General features: G+C 36.4%; 1 protein-coding gene across 1 annotated transcript; it reads left to right on the forward strand.

The window, feature by feature from the left end:
• The first annotated feature begins 1,553 nt into the window (after positions 1-1,553).
• LOC121942686 (switch-associated protein 70-like) lies at positions 1,554-19,819 on the forward strand. The gene is made up of 12 exons (XM_042485987.1): positions 1,554-1,742; positions 4,680-4,820; positions 7,346-7,519; positions 8,879-9,106; positions 9,262-9,408; positions 11,212-11,320; positions 11,448-11,629; positions 13,224-13,331; positions 14,679-14,845; positions 16,064-16,262; positions 17,231-17,327; positions 18,997-19,819. The coding sequence occupies exons 1-12, from the start codon at positions 1,647-1,649 to the stop codon at positions 19,113-19,115; spliced, it is 1,767 nt and encodes a 588-aa protein (XP_042341921.1). The 5' UTR covers positions 1,554-1,646; the 3' UTR covers positions 19,116-19,819.
• Positions 19,820-22,112: the final 2,293 nt, after the last annotated feature.

Genomic DNA, 22,112 nt, shown 5'->3' on the forward strand with positions numbered 1-22,112 from the left:
AGAATCCTAACATCGAGTCAACTTGTTGAAGGACATAACAGGTGCAGGACACAAAAACAGCAGCCCCGTGGCATAAAGCAGGCTGATGAAGCTCATAGTCCAGGCTGAATATGCTGTTTGTCAGAGAAGACATTTTAGCACCGCTCAGGAGGAAAGGCAGAGGAGAAGAAAGTATAATCAGCATTGGCTGAATTCCATTCACTTTCTCTGGGTCCTGTGTTGTGCATGTTTGCTCACTGAAAATTTTGCTTATTTAATTGCCATAATCGGCCCAATGATGGCTCTTTGGCTGAAACACGTCTGTGTCTATTTATTTTTGCCCATATTACATAAGTGAAATTTTCTATGAGGGCCGGTTTGCTTTTTGTCTTTTGAGTTTCACCATGACTGTGCACCTTTTTTATATTGTTTGAGCTTTTTGGAGTTGTGCCCAGTGCTGTTTTTCAACATAACTGGCTCACAACAGAGCCATCATTAATTTCATTAGTAACACCTATGCTTTTCCTTTTTTAATTAGTGTTACATAAGTATAGTGTGTGGTTATGGTCACACTGAATTTGTAAAGTGAAACTGTTTTAATCACCTGGTCTGTTTGTTTAGAGGAGGAGGACACCACTGCAGTAAAAACCTCCTGAATAATGAACGCGTAAGAAATTTAAACTGGGAGAACTTTTAGCTGCTCGTAATCTACTTTTCACTAAATCCCCCTAAATCTAACACACCTCACTGTTAATAAATGTTTTATAATTCAGTAGTTAATCCTCTGAAACCTGGAATGACATGACTTTTCTTGTGCTGCACTCAGATGCCTTTCACAAGTATTTAAACCTCTGAACCCTAAGCAAATTGCTTTGATTTCTTAAAAAATCATGGGGAAAAAATGCAATGAGCAACTTGGTAAGAAATATCCTGCAAATTACAAGGAAATAGTAGATTTAGAAAATTATTTATTTAAGGCATCATAGGCAGTTCCCCACGGCACCACGCAGAGGGGGGTGTCGATTTCCCATTAGCTCTTATTCTTGTTAGTAATGAATACAATATAATGGCAATGATGATGACGATGATAAGCTTTGCACTTATGCACTGCTGCACATTTAAAAATGCATTTTCATTAATTTTATTCATTTTATACACTTAATTTTTAGCCTTATTTTTTATCTTACTTTTACTAGTATTATCAAGTGGGGTTTATCCATGTGAAGATGTATTCTGTTTATTCTTTTATGATCTTGTTTTATTTTTACATGCATAATACATGCATAGACATTTTATAATGTCTTTATGTCTATTGTGGCTTTTCATGTGAAGCACTTGGTACATGTCATTTCCTTGTTGTAAAGCACATTGGGGCTTCACTTGTAAGAAAGGTGCTTTAGTAATAATAATAAATAATAATAATCATCATCATTATATTTTTTCAGTGGGGGGGTATGCCCTGGGCACTGAATGTGCTGAAGTTAAAGAAACTGGACTAAACGTAAGGTGGCGCCTTCGTAACACCGTCCTCTGGTGCGCCACCATCACTGCGTTTTGTTTGTTTGAGGCGGACAGTGAAACTGCAGACCTAAGTAAAGTGTCCCTTAGCTGACGGACAGACATACAGACAGACAGACAGAGCTCCTCTGGTGCTGCTGAGGGACAAAATGTGGCTTCGAGACGAGCTTTTGAAATCCATATGGCACGCCTTCACAGCCCTGGACGTGGATCAACGTGGGAAAGTTTCCAAATCTCAGCTAAAGGTGCGTTTCAGTTGTGTTTTTGTCCGACGCCCATCAACACTCAGACTAACTCTGCGCTTCATTGACGTATGTAACATAACTCTTCATCCATCATATCTCCGGAATTTCAGCTGTTTTCCTCACACCGTTACCTTAGAGGCTCTGTACTCACCATACAAAAAGCGACTGGACTACACTGCTGCGCAACCTTCGCCTGGAGTTCAGGTTTGAGGGCAGTGGCACTTAATGTGCTCTGCATGTTGAGCTTTTTTCTGGCCCGTTAAAAATGAGGGAATAAAACAATTTAGTTTCTAATAAAGTGAATGAAAAATACTTAATAAAGGAAATCGAACTGAAAGAAATTGAGTTTAAAAATGAGTGTGGTTAACTGAGAGTTTCATGTGATTTAATCATCAAGAACTTAGGATGTAGGCTAAATAGGGGAGTGGTTCAAATAAATAGTTTTAAATAAAACTAAGCAAATCATGGGTTAAACTGAATAGAAAACATAGATTGCTCCTGTGTATGTCTTTCTTCACCTGTTCACATGTTACAACCTAAAGGTCCTAGTTTGAGAATTCAAAACTATTTTTAATATATTAAGTTAGTTAATTGTATTTTTTTTTTTTTAATGGTCAGTGTCAAAGATAATTAGACACTCCTATTGATAAATTACTTTAAAAATGTTTGGTTTTAAAAAATGAGTACATTTTTTATTAAATAATAGTGTTTTCCTGTCCTTGTTTAAATCAAATCTCCAGATTGAGTCTACTGGTTGCTTTATTTTTTATTTATTTGCTTTGTTTGTTTTTGTTACCATAGCATTTTAACAATTTTAACACATGCACAACACAAATGTAATCACAGATTTCCTAACTTTAGTGAATAATTGTATAAAGCGTAGCTTATAGCTGAGCCTTTACCCATTCATTTGCTGCTGGTGAGTTTAGTCTAACACAAATTATGTCAGATAAAAACAGCATAAATGAAAAAAAATATGCCAACCAATCCCAGCCCAACAATATGCAGACGCCGTGCTTTTAAATACTGCGGGTTTTATTCGGTTTATTTTAAAGGAACTTCACTGGCGTGGGAAAAGTTACATTTACAACGCCAAAGCAAGTGTGGAGTTTAAAACAAAATAATCTATGTACAATAATGAAAGACCTACAAGAGTTTGTTTTCTATACATGTGCTCCTGATTGGACACATCTCTGACACACTCAGCCAACAGGATAAAACATACTTTAAGCCCGTTGGTTGCACATCTTTTTGAGGAAACGTGTTGGTCAACTTAGAAACCATATTGAAAGAATGCAAAAATGTTTTTAAATTGAACGTGCCCCTATTTGATTGGATTTCTGTGAGCCAATCACAGTGCTCCACATCATCTAAAGTGGCTGACTGTGAAACAAGGAGGAAAGGCAAGGCACAATTAATCTATTACATTGTCAAAGTACATAATTATTGATTCAACAGTTGTTAAAATAAACACGAGTTGATATATTACTTACACATGTCAACATATTCTCTAAAAGATCGACAGACCTACTCAGTAGTGTTTAAAAAATATGTGTCCATTGGAACCGACAGTGAATCTGAGTGTGTCCAGAAATAAAAGGAGAAGTACTCTTCTGACTTGATTTTCTAATGATACTACTATCTACTAATGCATCTTATTGGTTATATTTGATTAGGTTTTCAACACAGTTTCCTGAAGAAAACTTCACAGATTGAGGATATTTTGAGTTGTGATGACAAATACAACACAAAATACATGTTCAATATGTTTTAAAGCATCTCCTTAGTCAGTGATATGAGTTAACCATTCATGAAAAATAAATAAACTCATGTTTTTTGTTGAAAAAGGGGCTATCAAGAAAATTTATTTTCATTTTTTTACTATTAAGTGATTTCTGCATGAAGAGTCTTTTTCCATTAGAGGACAGACAAAAAAAAAAAATTAAACTATCCACTACTAAACAATTAGTTTTTACTAATGATTTAAGAGTGCATTTAGAGGAAAAATCCAACATTACATTGTTTTTTTTTTGTTTGTTTTTGGAACATAATTGATTTCTGAGCGAGTTAAAATACTTCTTAAAACTGCTGCTAATACTTCCTAATATTCAACTAAACTCTAAATGCGAGACTTGTTAAGGAGTATTTTTGTATTAGTACAGCATTACTTCTACTGACGCTAAAGTCTGTAGAGATGCCAATATTGGTGGATTTTCTCATTTATCCACCATGCATTTATCCACTTATGCTGCTTCTTTGTGTTTTCCTGGTATATTAAAACTCATTGCAGGGAGTTTTAAAAAAGGGAGAAGGTTTACTCATGTTTAATTGATCCCTTCCGTTGAAAACAAAATTTCAACTGTGTTACAGGCTGTTTTTGTGAAGCAAAGGCCAGAAAGTGGTGGTGTATGACAGCCTGGGCCAGATTTTGTTTGCCTGCTGAGTCTGATGTCTATGTGCCTAGCCTGACAAAGACACAGTCTGACTTCAGGGATCCTGCTGGCCTCTTCATCTCTCACACATGCTCTCTCAACATTGCAGGGTGGCCAGGAAAACTCCAAATGTCACTATTTTCGGAGATTTATTTATGGTCTTTACATCATAGTGATGGCCAGTTTAAAGCCAGCTATCTCTTATCTATCTTCCACCTGGTTTTGGAGAGAAAAGGGAAAAAGAAGAAAGAAAGAAAACACATTTTACTTTTAAGAACAGAAGTACTGCTTGGCTAGTGAAGCTTGTAAATGTCAGCAAAAGGTTTTTGCATGTGTGATCACTAAATTCTGTGAACTGTTACTCTGATCTTGAGCCTCATCTTTCACTTACCCCATTTTGCAAGAATGTTTTAGCTCAATACTAATGTGTCTTGACTTAATTAAAGTCCTCTCACCTGCAGTACTTGTCCTGTATCTAATTCATATTCAAATTGTGGTCCTTAAGGTGCTGTCCCACAACCTGTGCACAGTGATGAAGATCCCTCATGACCCCGTGGCCCTTGAAGAGCATTTCAAAGATGATGATAAAGGGCCTCTGTCCAACCAGGGCTACATGCCATACCTCAACAGGTTTATTCTCGACAAGGTGGGGACAAAGATGCTGAAATATTTGAAGGAGAATAGGTTTTATTATGATTCAGTCAACACACTGTAATTCACAAAAACGATAACAGGAGCTGGGTTTGGTTTGACGTTTTTATTCTTCTGCGCCTGTGTCAGCTGTGGCCTTTTTTTTTCTGCCTATAAAAACGCCTAAAATAAACACAAAGAGACACAAAATAACCAGCAGTGCATTAGCCTAAATCGATTTGCATAATGGCTTATTTGGTTAGTAAATTGTTGATTTTTTTTTTCCTGCAGTCAGCCACTAAACAGCTATAATAACAAATGTAACAGCAGATCTCCATCGAGGATATTTGGGGAGTAGATAAAAACGTTTGAAAACAGGCAGATGTGCAAAAACTCTGCATAAATAACTTGAAAACAGAAAATGATGTGATCAAAGAATAAGAGAGCAAGATCATGTGACAGCTACTGTCACATGATATTCAGGTTGTTGTGATTGACTCTAAGTACTTCACTCTAGATGTGTTTTATGCAACATACACATGTTCTACATGATATTCAGGTTGTTATTGACTCTAGGTACTGTACACTAAGTTTTTATCTGAAACTAGTGCTATTCACAGAATTTATCCAGTATACTATTTTATTGTACTGTACACTGGAGCTATGTTTATATATTTATATTATCTGTATATGTGTATATACATATTTTTTCAATTTCATCTTTTTTTTCTTGTCATCACGTTAGATCCACATTTTGTTAAGTTGTTATCTATTGATGTTTTTGTCTTTATGTATTTATAAATGGGGGGCCTCCTGGGTACCAGCGGACCTGTTAGGTGATCTGTCAGGTAGGGCTGGGTAAAAAAATCGATTCATCAGTGCTTTGCAGTCTGTTTTTTGCCAATTCAATATCCATTCAAAAAATCCTAAAATCGAGTATTTCCGTTGTAATGACGCCCCGCTCCTGTGGGGGCAGTGTGAGTGCCGCCGGAGTGTGATTGACGTGTTCAGAGGCCCCGCTTGACCCCGAAACAGCTGTTGTTTATTCATTAAAATGGCAACAGTGGCGCGAGGTAGCAGTGGGTTAAAATCAGCGCGACAACATCAAAATCCGACTTTTGGATACACGAGGTCGATAGTAGTTACGTCGTGTGTGAGCCTCGTGAGTCAGTGTTAAAACACTGCAACAATACGACGAACCCACGTAACCATTTGAGCCGACAACACACAGGTGTTTTACAACCTGTTGCTAAGGCTAAAGCTGTGGATCACACACAAATGTAGGTAGATAAATCTGCATAAATGTTTATTACTTTTGTTAACTTCGGCTTAGGCAAAAATGTGCTCTTTTCTGTACTTAAAATTTATTTTAGTTTTAATTTTTATTGAATAAAGATTAATGTAATGGTGAAATAAGTTTTGGTGTCAGTTCTAAGTCTATACAGATAATACATGCTTTATTAATCAAATATCAGAAGGTATTCTAAAGAACTATCAGGGTATTTCTGATGTCAACACCCATAACTGAATCAATATTAAAGCAACTGGGTCAATATTGAATTGAATCGAAATCGAATTGAATCGTGGCCCAAAGAATCGAAATTGAATTGAATTGTGAGGTTCTTGACCATACCCAGCCCTTCTGACTGTCAGCAAAGCGTTTATTTGTACAGAATCGGTAGTGTGTTGAGCACCCTGTTGTGTTACACAGATGCAGTGCCTGTTAATACTGTAGGGTTTATTCAGTTTAATTTAAAGGGGTTTTATTGGCAAGGGAAAAGTTATATCTGCATTAAAAAAGCAAGTGTGGGGTAAAATGAAAAAAAAAAAAAATGTGTGTAAAGATTGATCAGAATTCGGGTTATGTTAACATCCGGCATACAGGAGAAAAGATACCCAAAGCTTGTCTCACACCATTTTGAGGAAATACGGCATTCAACCTGGAAACTGTAGCAAAACGCTGCACATTATTTTGAGATTGAATGTGCCCTTGGTGCAATATTTGAACGTGTGTTCCTGCACTGTTAACTTGTCTGCTAAAGGGCATAGTCTATTGTTCGGACTTCGACTAATCGTGGCCTGTTGTGCTCTGTCTAGAGGAAATGGTTACAACAGTTTCTCCGTGGTGCCCTCAGGAATGATGTGTTTTGTCTAGTATTTATTCGCTGATAGTGTAATAAATGTGTAAATAAAATGTGCTGCGTCCTCATACACTCTTTGCAAAAGGAGAGTTCATGTGACTGATGTTTTTTTCCCTTTAGCTTAGTGAGCACACACATGTTTTGAAGTCTCATGTCAGTCAGTAAACTGCCTGAGTTTCACTCTTTGGACTTGGAAGCTGTTTTCTTGTCTTTCTCTCGTCGGCTCTGACTTGAATAAAAATGAGGCATTTAATTGCATCAGGTTTGTACCTCACATCCTGCAGACTGGAGGTTTTGAAAGAAGACAAACACAAGTCTCCTGCTTAGCATTTGTAAACACACTACCCTTACTGGTGCTGACCAGTTTGACTTTGACTCTGGTGCATTTTTTTGTTCTCAGGTACAAGAGGATTTTGATATACTGGAGTTCAACAAGATGTGCTGGACACTGTGCTACAAGAAAAAAATCTGCACTAAACATCTGCTCATCTCAGATGATGATGCTTTCAAAGTCTGGTGCATTTTCAATTTTCTGTCAGAAGACAAATACCCACTCGTCATCATTGCTGAAGAGGTGAGGAAGATTTTACAGTTGTTGTCTGAGTTTCTTTTATGCCTCTACACTTGTGACATCTGTGACTGTGGGCTTCATGTTTTTGGGTTGTCTGTCTCACTGCCCCATTCTCGTGAATATGATATCTCAAGAACACTTGTTTCTTTCATTTTGGCACAAACTTCCACTTGGACTCAACAATGGACTGAGTTGATTTGGGGGATCTAAGGTCACTATGACCTTGCAACAGTTTCATTCTTGTGAATGCAATATGTCAAGAACACCCTGAGGGAGTTTCCTCTAATTTGGCACAAATGTTCACTTAGACTCAAAGATGCACTGGTTAGAGTTTAGTGGTCACAGGTCACTTTGTGACTTTGTGTACATGTCATTTTCGTGAACATGGTATCTCAAGAAGGCGTTGAATTGATTTCCTCAAATTTGGCGCAAACGTCCACTTGGACTGAAGGATGAATCTATTGGTCAAAGATCTGTGACCTCACAAAACACATTTTTGGCTATAACCCAAAAATTCATAGGCTCATTATGACGAAATTTTACCTAAATGTCAAATAGGATATAATGAAGAAGTGATGACATTTTATATCCAACTTCACTGTGACATTACAATGTTCTGCAATAACACACTTCTGACCATTACTCAACGTCATGACTCAGGAACACAAGGGGAGATATTTGGTCAGATACTGAATTGGTTAACTGATCTTGGGTGAAAATAGAAATTAAGTTCCTGCAAGACCTTACTCCAATAAATATATATCAGAGGTCAGCATCAAATGCAGTGTATGTATCAAAATTAGAATCAGAAATACTGTATTAATCACCAGTGTTGTGATTTGTTGCAGTCACATTGTTAACCATAGAGAATTATAAGAAAATAGAAATAAAAAGTATACATATGTGCATTATGTTAAATGTTTAACACTGATAGGCAAAGTATTAATTATATAAAATATATATAATATGCTAAGTATGTCAAATGTGTAAAAACTATAGAAGTGTGTGCATTATTCTACATTACAATGTATAAAACTTGTAATGTAAAGTATAGTAATAATATAAAAATATGTACGCACAATGAACAACACAATATGTTTATCTATGGAAAAAAAAGTACAAAATGTGCATCGTATGTCAAATATACATTCAGGAATGGTGTTATTGAGAATAATTGTCTGTACTGAAGAATATTGAACAGTTGAATATTGCACATTGTATTGTGGCAGTTGAATAATTGCACCAATTATTGCACAGTTAAGACAGTGTTGCAAGGTATTATTGTATCTTTAAGACCCCGGAAGGACATTTTTAACAATCCCCTCCACCAAACATGATTTTAAAGCTCTCTTGTCCCCATAGATTGAGTACTTCCTGCGAAAGCTGACAGAGGCCATGGGGAGCGGATGGAGTGAGGAGAAGTTTTTAAATTACAAGGTGCAGCTGCATGCAAAGACGAACTGCCTGACGGCCTGGGAGCTCATTGAACTGGTGGGGATGGGTTACTTCAGCAAGGGCATGAACTGCCAGACCCTGTCGATGGGCATCACGGAGGTCTTTCAGGAGCTCATTCTGGATGTGCTCAAGCAGGTTAGACAGTGATCTCATGTGAACTCTGTACACGGTTACCCCGTAATTCATCGTCTAAGTTGCATACCTTGTTGCGTTTAACGAATCACACCGACTTTTGCAGAATGATTAGGCAACTTAGGTGTTTTTGTTTACCTCCACACTGTTTTTCGAAGGGATACATGATGAAAAAGGGCCACAAAAGGAAGAACTGGACCGAGCGCTGGTTTGTCCTTCGGCCCAACTCACTGTCGTACTATGTCTGTGAGGATCTAGTGGAGAAGAAAGGAGTCATCAACCTGGATAAAACCTGCTGTGTGGAGGTGTGTTATTATCTTTTTTATTCTATATAATATATGTGTGATGCTATCAGGCTTTATTGCAGTGTTGACAAAAATATTGTTTTTTTCGATTAATATAATTTCTGAATATTTGAAACAGCCAATTGACTATCAATGCTACTTGCTCTTCAACACCTATAGCCTTTCCTCCTCTCACTCACTCTCTCTTTCTCAGTTTAATTCAGTTCAATTCAAAGGGGGTAAACAAATGTTTCTAACACCATGATAAACATATGTTCACATTGCCAGAACAAATGTTAAATTAAAACACAAAATATAAATTATATAAGTAAATCAGAATAAAGAATGTTTTTTATACCTTTGCAGCAGCAGTAGAGGTGGCTGGAGACACAATGTTCGCAGTTTTCCACCCATTTATCCTATTCTCATGATTGTGATGTCTCAAGAATGCTTTAAACGATCACTTGGTGTCAAGGATGAACTGATTAGATTTGGGAGATTAAAGGTCAAAGGTCAAGGTCACTGTGAGCTTTTGTCCCTCTCATTCTTGTGAATGTGATATCTAAAGATGGCCTTGAGGGAGTTTTCTCAAATTTAACACAAACGTCTACTTGCACTAAAGGATGAACTGATTAGAATTTGGTGTCCAAATGTCAAAGATCAAGGTCCCTGTGACCTCATAAAACATGTTTTTGGTCATAACTCAAAAAATCATGCAATTATGACAAAATTTCAACTGAATGTCTAATAGGATATAATGGTGAAGTGATGACATTTTATTTTATCCAAACGGCTAAAGGTCAACTTCACTGTAACATCATAATGTTCTGCAGAAACATTACTCAACGTTGTTAGTCAGGAGCAGAGGGGGAGATATTTAGTCAGATACTGAATTGGTGACACTGATCTTGAAACTGTGCTGATTGTAGAGATCTCCTCTTCAGGTGGAGATATGTGTGAAGCTTCCATGTTGTCACAGACTGTAAGTTCAGTGTGGCTCACTGTGTGGCGTTAGTCCTATTTGTTTTGTACATTAATTGCACTTAATTGCATTTTGAATGTGTGACAGTCTGAGAGGCTTTTGAATATGTGCACTACTGCATGAAATGTTTTTGTTTATATTAAATGCTATTATTGTTAATGTTTACCACAGTCATTCTGTTGTAGGGATGATAACAATAAATTGACGATCAATTAATTGATTGTTAAGATTTTAATCGAATATGTGAAATTTAACTGTTAATCATTAGGCTATGAAATGCTTGCTTGAAATGCTATGAAATATGTGTAATATGTTGCTGTGAGCTTTGACTGAGGTAAATGCATTTGGTATTGTTTGAAACAAGCAAAGGTTTTATATTGGTTTTTTTTTTTAAAATAACCATTCATTGATTAAACAATTATTAATTTTACAGGTTAATTGATTAAGGAAAGTCCTTACAATTTACAACTCTCCTTTCTTGTTCTCTGCTAAGAAAAGTGAAATCTTTGTTGTTATGCTATAGCGTTGTCATATTTATCTTTTAACAAATATGTACATTTTATGTCCTCAGTGTCAATTTTTCCTCATGGTATCGATTCGGTATTGAAGTTCTTCAAGATATTGTATTGAAATTAGAAATTCCAGTACCAGTAACACTACTGCACTGATTAAATAAGTTGAAGTGACAGTAAATCTGATATTTTTCAAAGGATCTGATTTCATCTGGAAATAGAAATAGTATACTCTAAAGAGCAGCGACTTTTCAATTTTATAAACCCACATGGTTTTATACATTTTAGTATATTGTGACTGAAGTGCCATGATATTTTTCTTGCCCTCAGTCTCTGCCGGATAAAGAAGGGAAGAAATGCTTGTTTATTATCAAGTGCACTGATAAAAGCTTTGAGATCAGCGCATCAGATAAAAAGAAGAAGCAGGAATGGCTCCAAGGTACTGAGGAGTCATTTTCCTCTGCATCATCATCTCTTTATTTCTTTGTCTTTTTCTCTTGAAATGTTAATTTAATAGTCACTGACTCAACAGTTGTATAAATCAATTTGTTTCCGTCTCTCTGCAGCTATTCAAACGTGCATCCAGCTGCTGAGGTTGGGGCTGCCGTCTCCTCACCGTGAGGCCCGGCTGCGGCGCAGGGAGCTCCGGCAGAGGCAGCAGATGGAGGACGACGACCTGGCGGAAAGGATGAAGCAGCTCCAGGCGGCCAATGAGACCAAACAGAGACAGCTGGAGGGTATGAGGAAGGTACTGGTCCGTGCTGAACTCTTCAAACTTAGAAACTGACTTTGACGCAAGGTTATTATAGTTAACATAAACTAAAGTCAAAACTAAAACTAGATGTGAAAAAAAATTTAATTTTACTGAAATAGAAATAAAAACTAGACTTTTGAAAAAAGAAACTAAAATACAACTAAAATATACAGAATAGTTTATAATAAAATAGTTTATGTGGTCAAATTGATCAGCACAACAAGCATGAGGAGATAAAGGTAAAAATGATTATCTAGAATGGGATGTCAACATGACTGTGTAGTGTTGTGTTTGTATTGTAATACCTTTTCTGAACTTACTGAATCTTTCCCCTGACAAATACCTCCCCATATTATAATAAAAAAACTAAATCTAATACTTAAACTGAACTAAAAAATATGAAAATACATACTAAATAGCATATAATTGAAGTTATACTAAAATATAACTATAATACTAAAATAAAATAATACTAAAAACTAAACTGAGATAAACAAACCCTATTTGGAAACTAACCAAACACTAATGTTCCTAAGCAGTAACTAAAATAAAAAGAATTAAAAACAGATTAAACCTTGTTGGGTCCAGTAGCCATTTGCACAGCTCAAATATTTGATGAGTCCTGGTCGAGTTATGGGGAATACATTTGTCATAGACATACAGTAGTTACCAAAAATATCTCTACTGAAGATACTCTTCCTTTTTCTGTTTTCATCTTTATTAAAAAAAGAGCAAGCAGGAAACAATTTGACCCTCACAAAAGGATATAATGCATCCTTATGGGCCAAACCTTTAAATGAAATGATATCTCACAATGTCATGACGAACCCCATTAAACAAAGATAAATAAGAGTAAAATATGCGCTTTGCTGTCGGTACAAATGAGGAGCTTTAGTAGGTTAGTGTGCCTAATTTGTTAAATCTAGATTTTTGAGTCAGTGTTAGAAAGTTTCCCTCCACTTCCCATTGTTTTCACATAATCTGGTTTAAAATAACCCTAACGCCAATTCGATTAAACAGAAAGCAACAACACATGCATGCAGCAGAACATGAACACTGAAAAGGGAAGCAAAACCGGCTATGCAAACATAAGCGTATATCAGTCATGGACACCTGCTTCTAGCGGAGGATGAGATATGAACTCTTGTTTCAGAGCTGCAGTGTCTCACTTCTCTTTTTACCCTGTGCCAGATGGCTTTTTTATTAAATGTCAAACTGTCATTTGTCTTTACAAGCCCAATTACTTGTTATGTGGGAAGTATTATTACATTTATGAATACATAAATTCATCCTGGTGTTCCTAGAATATTATATAAGAGTCTACAAGTAAAGAGAAAAGTTTTTATATTCTTGACCAAGAAATGTCAATCTAATGTAAAAGGTTCTTTATTAAGATTTCCCCTTGCAACCTGGTAGCTGTTCAGAGGTAAAATCTTTTCTCTTTACTCTTATATTGTAAATCTCTAATATGTTTTATATTTTATTGCTCTGTAAAGCCCTTTGAATTGCCCTGTTGTATGAAATGTACTATACAAATAAAGCTGCCCTCTGGGAAAGCAAATAAGTAACAGCTCTTTCCTCTTCTCAGAAAGTGGAAGAGGCCGCAGCTAAAGCAGCAGCAGAGGAGCACAGGAGGAAGCAGACTCAGTTAGACCTGCAGGATCGCTACAGACTGGACCTGGAGAGAGAGAAAATGGTATACATGGCCCTGATCACGAGGGCTGATACTCTGACACTGCATATTTGGTGACTGATGAGCTTTAGAAAGTTCACAGAGAAAACGGATGAGTCTAGTGAACTCAGACTGTGTTGTTATTTTCTGTTTAAGTCACCATGAGCCGTCTGCGGTTCCATCGTTCCAGGAAGCAGGAGCTAAAAAAAGTTTAAATTATGCATCCCATGATGTTGAGTCATCATTTGTCCGAGTGTCACATGCACAGATGCATTAATCATTGTCTTACTTCAGGGACTAAACAGATAAATGCCTTTGTAAAATAAAAAAATGTTATTGCTGCAACACATAAACAGATGTAGATGGAACTAAATACAGCAAATGTCAGAGTGCGGATACAGAGATTAAAATCTGTTTACACAATGGAACACATGACAGTGAGCCTGCAGCTGAACGTGGACATTTTTATGCAAAAATATACTCAAATGACATCTTATCCAGGGTTTTAATCAAGAAGAATGGGTTGTTGTAATAGATTAAATTATGACAAAATATCATTTAAAATGTCATTGCTGTTTTCCACAATCTCTGCTGCCAGTGCCTCCCCTCTTTGTAAATCTCAGTTTCTCATTTGTTTAATTTAACTTATTGAACTATATATTTAAGTATAGTGTTTACTTTTTTTAAAAAATGTTTTTTTGATTATTATTATTATTATTATTATTATTAAAATTGATTTTTATTGATCTTATAACTTAACAGCACAGTGCTCTCCACATTCTCAGATACATTCAAATTAAAAACAAGCATACAAAAAACCAAACAACATTATCATTAGTTATTATTATTATTATTGATGATAATAATAATCACGATAATAATAATAATTATTGTTATTATTAGAAAATTTGACAATTATTAAACTAGTTAAAACAAAGGGAAAAAATAAAATAATCCCCCAAATATTATTATTAATTATTAATTATTATTTATTTTTGTTTAAATATATATATTGGTTATATGTATATATAGTTGTCTCTTTGTCAGACCAGTATATATTGATTTATTTATTTTTATGACATGATTTCACACTGTGTTTGTATTTATTGTGTCTTTTTTTATATGGACGCTGAGTCTGGAATGAAGGATTGATTAATAGATTGATGATTTAAGAAGTCCTATGTCCGGGAATGTTCTGTTATTTGAAAAAAAAAAAAAAACACTGATTTTTTTTTAAAAAACTGATTTTTTTTTTAAAAAACGGATTTTTTTTTTTAAAAGCCAGAATGCAGCATCAGATGTGAAGATTTACAGTTGTTTTGTAGATTATTTCTCGGTTCAAGAGCATGGTTTGTGTGTTGACTCATTCAGGTGCGTCAGCAGATGGAGGAGCAGGTGGCTCAGAAGTCCAGTGAACTGGAGCAGTACCTGCAGCGCGTCCAGGAGCTGGAGGACATGTACCATCGGCTGGAGGAGGCCTTAGAGGACGAGAGGCAGGCGAAGCAGGACGAGGAGGCCATGCACAAGCTGCAGGCTAGGTCTCAGGCACACACACACACACACACACACACACACACACACACACACACACACACACACACACACACACACACACACACGCACACACTCACACACTCTCTCTCTCTCACTGGATAATGTGGTTATATACAGAAAGTAAACAGTAATACTAACTTCTGTATGATATGATACAAAGCGTTTAACAGATCTGCAGTCTTTTTTAAGATGTTAATATTCACTTTTCAACACTGTCAGAGTATGAGCATCAAGAATAGACTTGCTGACTGATAAGTTATGCCAGTTAAAACATAAATGATCAATAACTTAATTAACAGTTACCTAGGTTGTTGTATTAGCAGCAAATAAGCCATAGACAGCGGGTATAATGGGGAGCAGTAAACTGATCGCAGGAAAACTTGAAAAAAAATTCTCAATTAGATGATTAAAAGGTTGCGGACAGATCTTTTTCCACCCATATCCAAATTGCTTTAAAGGACAATTTCCCCTTAATTTGATAGGCTAGATACAGAAACATGGTAAATGCATCGTTTTCAAACAGTTACATCGCAAAACTGCGTACTGCTGTACGCTGTTTGTTTACGCTGTAAAACAATTTTTTTTATAAATTTTTAATCAAATGTTTTTTTTTTTTCGTTTCTTTAAAATAAAATCCTCACAAAGTCTGTGGTGTCCCACATTGGTGTCCCACAGCAACTCATCACTCTCATCAGGGTGGGTGGCAGAGGTTTGAGTTAAGATAAAGTCAACAATGAAGGAATATGCAGCAAGTAAACCTCTGTCTTATCCATAGCTCCATTAAAGATGGCTCGTATAACATGATACAGTGGCTCTATGGGTAAAGCAATTTTTAAAATGGTCAGTTTTTCTGTATTAATTTCTTCCCATATGACTTCAGATTTAAACAATCCCAGAAAATGTGTAATCTCCAACCTAATTACAATCCCTCTGGAGCAAATTTGTTTTACTGCTATCATATTTTGATACATTTATTAATAAAAAATTATGGAAGAATCTTTGATTTTGTCAGTGTGGGATTCCTGCCATAGTCAAAAGACATGCAGATCAGATTTATTGGCAACCGAACATCTAAAGGTGATGTGATGTATGTCCCTGAGTTTTCCACACTTACCTATGTTTTCTGGCTCCTCATTTCAGAATTGGACCTCAGTGGGTAAGATAAACAAATCTGAGCATTGTTTCTGTGTTTTTGATACCAGGCTGCTTGAAGAGGAGGCAGCAAAGAGAGCAGAGCTGGAGCAGATCCACCTGCAGCAGCAGAGGGCGCTGTCTCAGACTGAGGCGGAGAAGCAGGAGCTGGTGGCCGAGCGGCTGGCCAAGGAGAGAGACTTGCAGGCAGCCATGCAGCAGCTGGAGAGGCTGGAGAGGGAGCGGCACGGAGCGCTGGAGCAGTACGAGGTCAGGTCACACATGTGGAGGCTTACATTAATCTGAAAGGTCTGGCAAAAACTGTATGTCACTTGGCATCAGAAATGGTTTTATTATTTTTTCATGAAGCAGAAGAGACTGTTCTTTTATCTGGTTGTAAAACCACTCTTATTATGTTTTACATTTGCGGAATTTTGTTGATTAATGTTTGATGATTCTTACAAGTAATGTTCAGTATGGAAAGTCATGTGAACTGACCTACAGTCAACGAGGAGAAGGTGGGTTAAAATCAGGGTTGGATGATGTTTTAATTTTTGATACTAGTGTGAAATGATACAGACTGCTGGATACTTTTTTAATATCTTATTTTGAAAAGTAAAGGCATGATATTCTTCAGCATCCAGTTTTTTATATAAAAAAATTACTAAATGTTCAAATACCAGCAGGCACTTTGAAACCCAGATCCATGTTTTCTTGTGCTACATTCACATGCGTTTAAACCTCTGAACTCTGAGCAAATTGGTTTCTTATTCTTTTGCTGGCAAAAACGAGCTATTTATCCATTATTTTCATTTTTTTTTTTTTTACTTTATACAAAAAACATTTTTTCTTTTTCTTTTTTGCTAAATGTTAGGTTATTTTCTTGTAAACTGGAGAAACAAGCCAATTTGCTCAGGTTTTTGATGTATATATTATTCATTATTTTGATTTTTTTTTTTTTTACTTTATACAAAAAACATTTTTTCTTTTTCTTTTTTGCTAAATGTTAGGTTATTTTCTTGTAAACTGGAGAAATCAAGCCAATTTGCTCAGGTTTCAAACTTTTAGAGCACAACTTCATTTTGCAAGATTTTTTTTACATCGTATTATGTATTTTTTATTAGATAGAGATAGTAGAGCACTGGACAGGCTACATGGCGAGCGTGATAAAAAAAAATAAGATCACTACTCAAAGTTTATATGATCCGTTTATCTTACTTTCTCTTCATCTCTTACAGAAGTTGACAAGGAAGCTCGAACGTGCAGCTAACAAGACCAAGACATGGAAGGACAAGGTGGCCCATCATGAGGGCCTGGTGCGTCTCATTCAGCCAGGTAGGGATGGTGATTGTTGTTCATCATTAATTGCATCATTAATTGTCATTCTTAGCACTAAGAATAATGATGAACTTGCACAGAGCAAAAGAACTTGGATGGTTTCTAAAGGTTACTACACTGAGGAACAGTACTCGAGTAAATGCATCGACTCGCTTTTGCTTTCGTTCAAACTAAGAAGTATTTTGGCTCTTTATCACATATCTTTAAAGTGGACAGTGAAAAGCAATTTGATACAGTCAACAGTAAAACACGTGAGCGGACACTCAGACTCCTTATTCATTGAGATAAATGTAAATAATGGCAAAAACCTCATTGTAGGTGCGATATATCGACCCCCAGACTCTGACACTGATGGATTGGAACTTTTATATCGTATAGATAAAACAAACAAAAATTGCCTTATCCATGGGGACATTTACATTGATAAAACCAAAGAGGATAATGCAAAATAATTACTTCATTAACACCCTTTACTCTTTAACCTTTTTCTCCACTATAAATTCATATACTAGAGAACAGGATCCAGTAAGTCAGTCTTTGAAAATATTATCACAAACATTCACAATGCTCATATTGACTCAGGAGTAATTCTCTCAGACATCACACACCACTTTTCTGTTTTACTCTTCATTTATCTTGCAAAGAAGTTTGGTGTCACAAACTCAAAAACAAAAGTAAAAGTTCTGAATGTAAAAACCTTGTCAAAATTATCTGAAAACCTTTGAGCCAAAACATGGGACTCTATGGCTGCGATGACCCAGACACCGCAAATAATGCTCTAATTTATGAATTAACTGAAACCATAAACTCCACCATACCTGCAAAGATCATAACTGGGATCAGAAACTGTGGCTTACAAAAGGTATATTAAAATCTATTTAAAAAAATAACAAACTTTATAAACACTTTATCAAAAAAAAGTGTTGAAAATAAAGAAATAAGCTGACACATGTACTACGACTAAGCAAGTGAAAACACTACACTGAAATTATTAAAGCTTCTCGGGGTGACCCAAATCAAGCCTGGAAGATGCTTAGTGAAGTCCTTAGCCGGTGTCATAAAACCACTGCGCTTCCTGACACAGTACTCATGCAAAATGCCATAACTACTTCCAACAATAGTGACCTTTAGAACAGTTTCAATAATCATTTCATCTCTATTGGAGAAAATCTCTCTAAAACTATCAGCCCACCAGAGGGTGCCACTTACAAACAAAATCTTCAAGGTGATTATTTAAATTCTCACTTTCTGACACCAACAGATAAAGTTAAGTCTTGAAAATCATTATGAGTATGAAAAGCTTCCATACAGCAGGCGTGGATGGTGTATGTAGTAAAAGTTTAAGAGCCTCTAAAACTTACTGAATACAACATTTTTCATAATGCCAGTGTAATGTACAATGTAGTATTTAGGCTCAATGACAGACTATGTGAACTTATCCCGATTTACCTTTCCTCTCATGCACATAATACAAGGAAAAAGCATTTTTTAATGAGTAAGAAATGCAAGCTCAAGTGTACAAGTTTTAGTGTGACCTGCAGAGGTCCAGAGATATGGAACAAACTTGAAAGCTCAATAAAAATGTCCATGTCTTTGACGGTATTTAAAAGCTACTACTAAAATATTTGCATTGATGAAATTAATGACGAACTACTTGGTGTTTCAGGTCATAAAGGACCTCAGAGAATGACTAACTGGGGTCCGGCATCATTCACTGATGGTGAGCTGGAGCTGAGGAAGAAGTTGTGGCAGGACAGTAAGAACCACGGGGCTCAGCCTCAGTGAACACTCAAATTATCAGACGGATCACACACTGACGAGAGAGACTCACATTCAAGGTCTGAAGAGGTTTGATAACATGGACTTGCACCAGCTGCAGAGAAAACAGTTTTACTGATTTAATTCGGGGTACATTTAAAAGGGCAGCTGGGACTAACTGCATTTCAGTTTCTTTTGTAACAAATATTCATATTCATGCATAAAAAAATCATTTTTGAACTTTGAGGAAGTAGTTTGACTAAAAAAAAAAATCTTAGTCCACTTTCAGCTTTTTCTGGAGCATCTCAGTAGATGCGTTTGTCTCATTATCGTTAGGATAGCAATGATGGGTCGTCTCTGAAGAAGATGTAATTGAAAGCGCTAGGAAAAAAAAATAAGTGGGCAGTGAGTTGACATTATGTTATTAAAAAAATGCATTCTCATTCAGATTTTATTTTGTATGTTAGTTCTGTGTTTAACTATTTTGCAGTTTTTTCATGTTTTTGTGTTTTGACATGTTGCGAGTATAACAGTAGATTAGTTTTCCACTTAGGCTCGGTTTCTTAGCTTAAATTGAGTGAGTCGCATCTGTTACAGCCTAAACCAAGATGATAAAAAAAAAAAGCGCCACCTATTTTTTATGAAAATGGATAATATTTTCTTTCCAGAATTGCCATCATTTGATAGTTTTAGGAGAAGTTGTTTATAAATAAAGATGCTTAAATATGTTAGAGCTCAGCGAGCTTCCTCTTTTCTTTCTTTTATTGGGTTGTATTAGTCTTGGCTTTTATCATGACTCATCTATATTTTTATCATGACGGAGAGCGTCCACCGGGTGTCGCTATATAAACAGGCTTGTTATTAAGTTATACCCCAAAACACTGACTAACAGTCTCCTGTTGTTTGAGTTCAGGACCACACTGCAAGGTCATTTTTAAGATGTTTTAGGAGCCTCAGTGTGCCTCCATCACTGGGTCATGAAGCTGTCTTCAGCCACGTTGTCCAGATGCTACACTCACATTTTTCACTCTTAAAAGATAAGTCTGGTATTATGCTGACCAAATCCAACAGTATATTAGTTCAGCACCTTCAGACCTCTCGACCATTTAGGTAGCACTCAACCCCAAACCTGATTGTACCTACTGAAGAGAAAAAGTTTGAAAAACAGGTCAGCTGACTGACTCAAGTCAGACGCAATCACAAATTTTATGCCTGAAGAATTGACAAAATCAAAGATTTGTAGCTCAACAAGACTTTAACACCAATGACTTGTGAATTTTACCTGGACTTGAGCCTTTTAAAAGGTAAAAAATCTGCTTGTTTTATCCAATCCGACAGCATCAAGTACCATGAAGAACTAATGTTACGTTACTGAGCACCAGCTGGAAAAAGTGATGCCAAAGATAATTTGGTTTGTGAAAAAAAACCCCAACTATGTAGTGGTAAAAAATAAAAATAAAACTTGCATTTTGCAAACTGTGCATAATGAAAATTACAAAGACGCAGCAACTTCCAACAAGATTGTTTCAACAAATAATTACAAAAACACTTTTCTCTTTCTTTTTTTTTAAATTGACATATTGTTTTACTGTTGTAAAAATAGCATTGCATTTGGTGAAGACTGGGTTAATGGTAGAAATTGAAACTGAAAGTGTAGAACTTGGGACTTAAGTGCAAAGACTAGAGACCTACTTAAGACTTGCAAAACAATGACTTGACCCCACTTCTGGCAGCTGGACGTAATTGTTTTTGCATGTTTTGTTGGGGACTATTTTCATCCAGTGACCGAGGTCTGCGGCACAGACGACTTTGTCTAACACAAGCAACACTTGTTTGCTGATTCAGTTAATTCTTGCTTTGTTCTTTTCTGTTTTTGGAAATATTAAATATTGACAGCCTTTATTCAGGAAAGTTGATAGTTAATTTAATATTAATCATTTGCAGAAAGCTGTAGAGATGCACTCATTTGATTCTCCAGATGGGTATGAGCCACGTCCTGACAATCCACATTAACAATGTTTGTTTGTCAGTGTCTTTATAGAAATTCTGTGTCCATTATTAGTTACTATCAATCAGTCAGAGTCGACTGCCGACTAAGCCACAGCCCTCCCTGATCTCATGTTGCTTTACATAAATATTTCATTAACTTCCACACAGTGAGGTACACAGATTCAAAATTTGGAGAGAAGAATCACTGGCAGAAGAGTGTTGGCAATTGCTCAGTCGAGGTATCAAAATCCGTATTGTGAGAGAAAAAGTTGGATAGGTGCCTCCCTAGTTACCTGCCTGTTTGTATGGCAGCTCTGTATGTGTTGTTCAATATGACTTCACTGTTCCAGTTATCACAAAACAAGGTGCATCACACTTGACGCACGAGACTCGCAGCAGCGAGGGCTCCGTTTTGCTGTGTGTGTGTCAAAACAAATCAGTTAGTGCAACAAAGGACCACTGTTCTCACAGGTACACACACCTTTGTCTCCCCCACCCTCTGTGAAAAAAGAGGCGGACATTACAGGAACATTGTAACAGGGTCAGCTGTGGGTACTTGTTTGTCTCGTGTCTGCGAGCCAGCCCGCACAATGAGCGCCTTTACTTTTCGATGTAAAAACTCTCAATGTTAACTTGTTGGAAGGGAAGAGATGGTTCATGTTGAGTTCAGAGTTGTCAGAGCAGGAGATGAGATAAGAAGCTGCATTCATTCACTGATCTGACAGTCGCAGATCTCTCTATGCCGATGGGTCACTGATAAGATCGGCTATGGAGACAGATTGCATGAATCTTTGAGCTAATACTGTTTCACCACCATAGAAGTTGTAATCCACATGGCCTCTCCTTACGTGGATGCTTTGTCCGTATGTTTGATAGGTCTTTCAGATTTAACAAATCCAGGTCCAGTGAGTAGAATTTAATGGCATCTTGCTGTGAGGTTGCAGAACTGAAACTTCTCCTGTGTGCCAAGCATGTGAAAAACTATGGTAACTGACATAAATATACTAAGGGCTTATATTACTAAGATTAAGATGA

The sequence above is a fragment of the Plectropomus leopardus genome, chromosome 1, assembly GCF_008729295.1.
Source record: "Plectropomus leopardus isolate mb chromosome 1, YSFRI_Pleo_2.0, whole genome shotgun sequence".
NCBI lineage: Eukaryota > Metazoa > Chordata > Actinopteri > Perciformes > Serranidae > Plectropomus > Plectropomus leopardus.

What these genes read in the sequence shown, in the direction of transcription:
- LOC121942686 (XM_042485987.1), top strand. Translation starts at nt 1,647, where the DNA reads ATGTGGCTTCGAGACGAGCTTTTGAAATCCATATGGCACGCCTTCACA. An exon ending in TTTCCAAATCTCAGCTAAAG is followed by an intron (nt 1,743 to 4,679) that starts GTGCGTTTCAGT and finishes GTGGTCCTTAAG; the next exon opens with GTGCTGTCCCACAACCTGTG. An exon ending in TCGTCATCATTGCTGAAGAG is followed by an intron (nt 7,520 to 8,878) that starts GTGAGGAAGATT and finishes TTGTCCCCATAG; the next exon opens with ATTGAGTACTTCCTGCGAAA.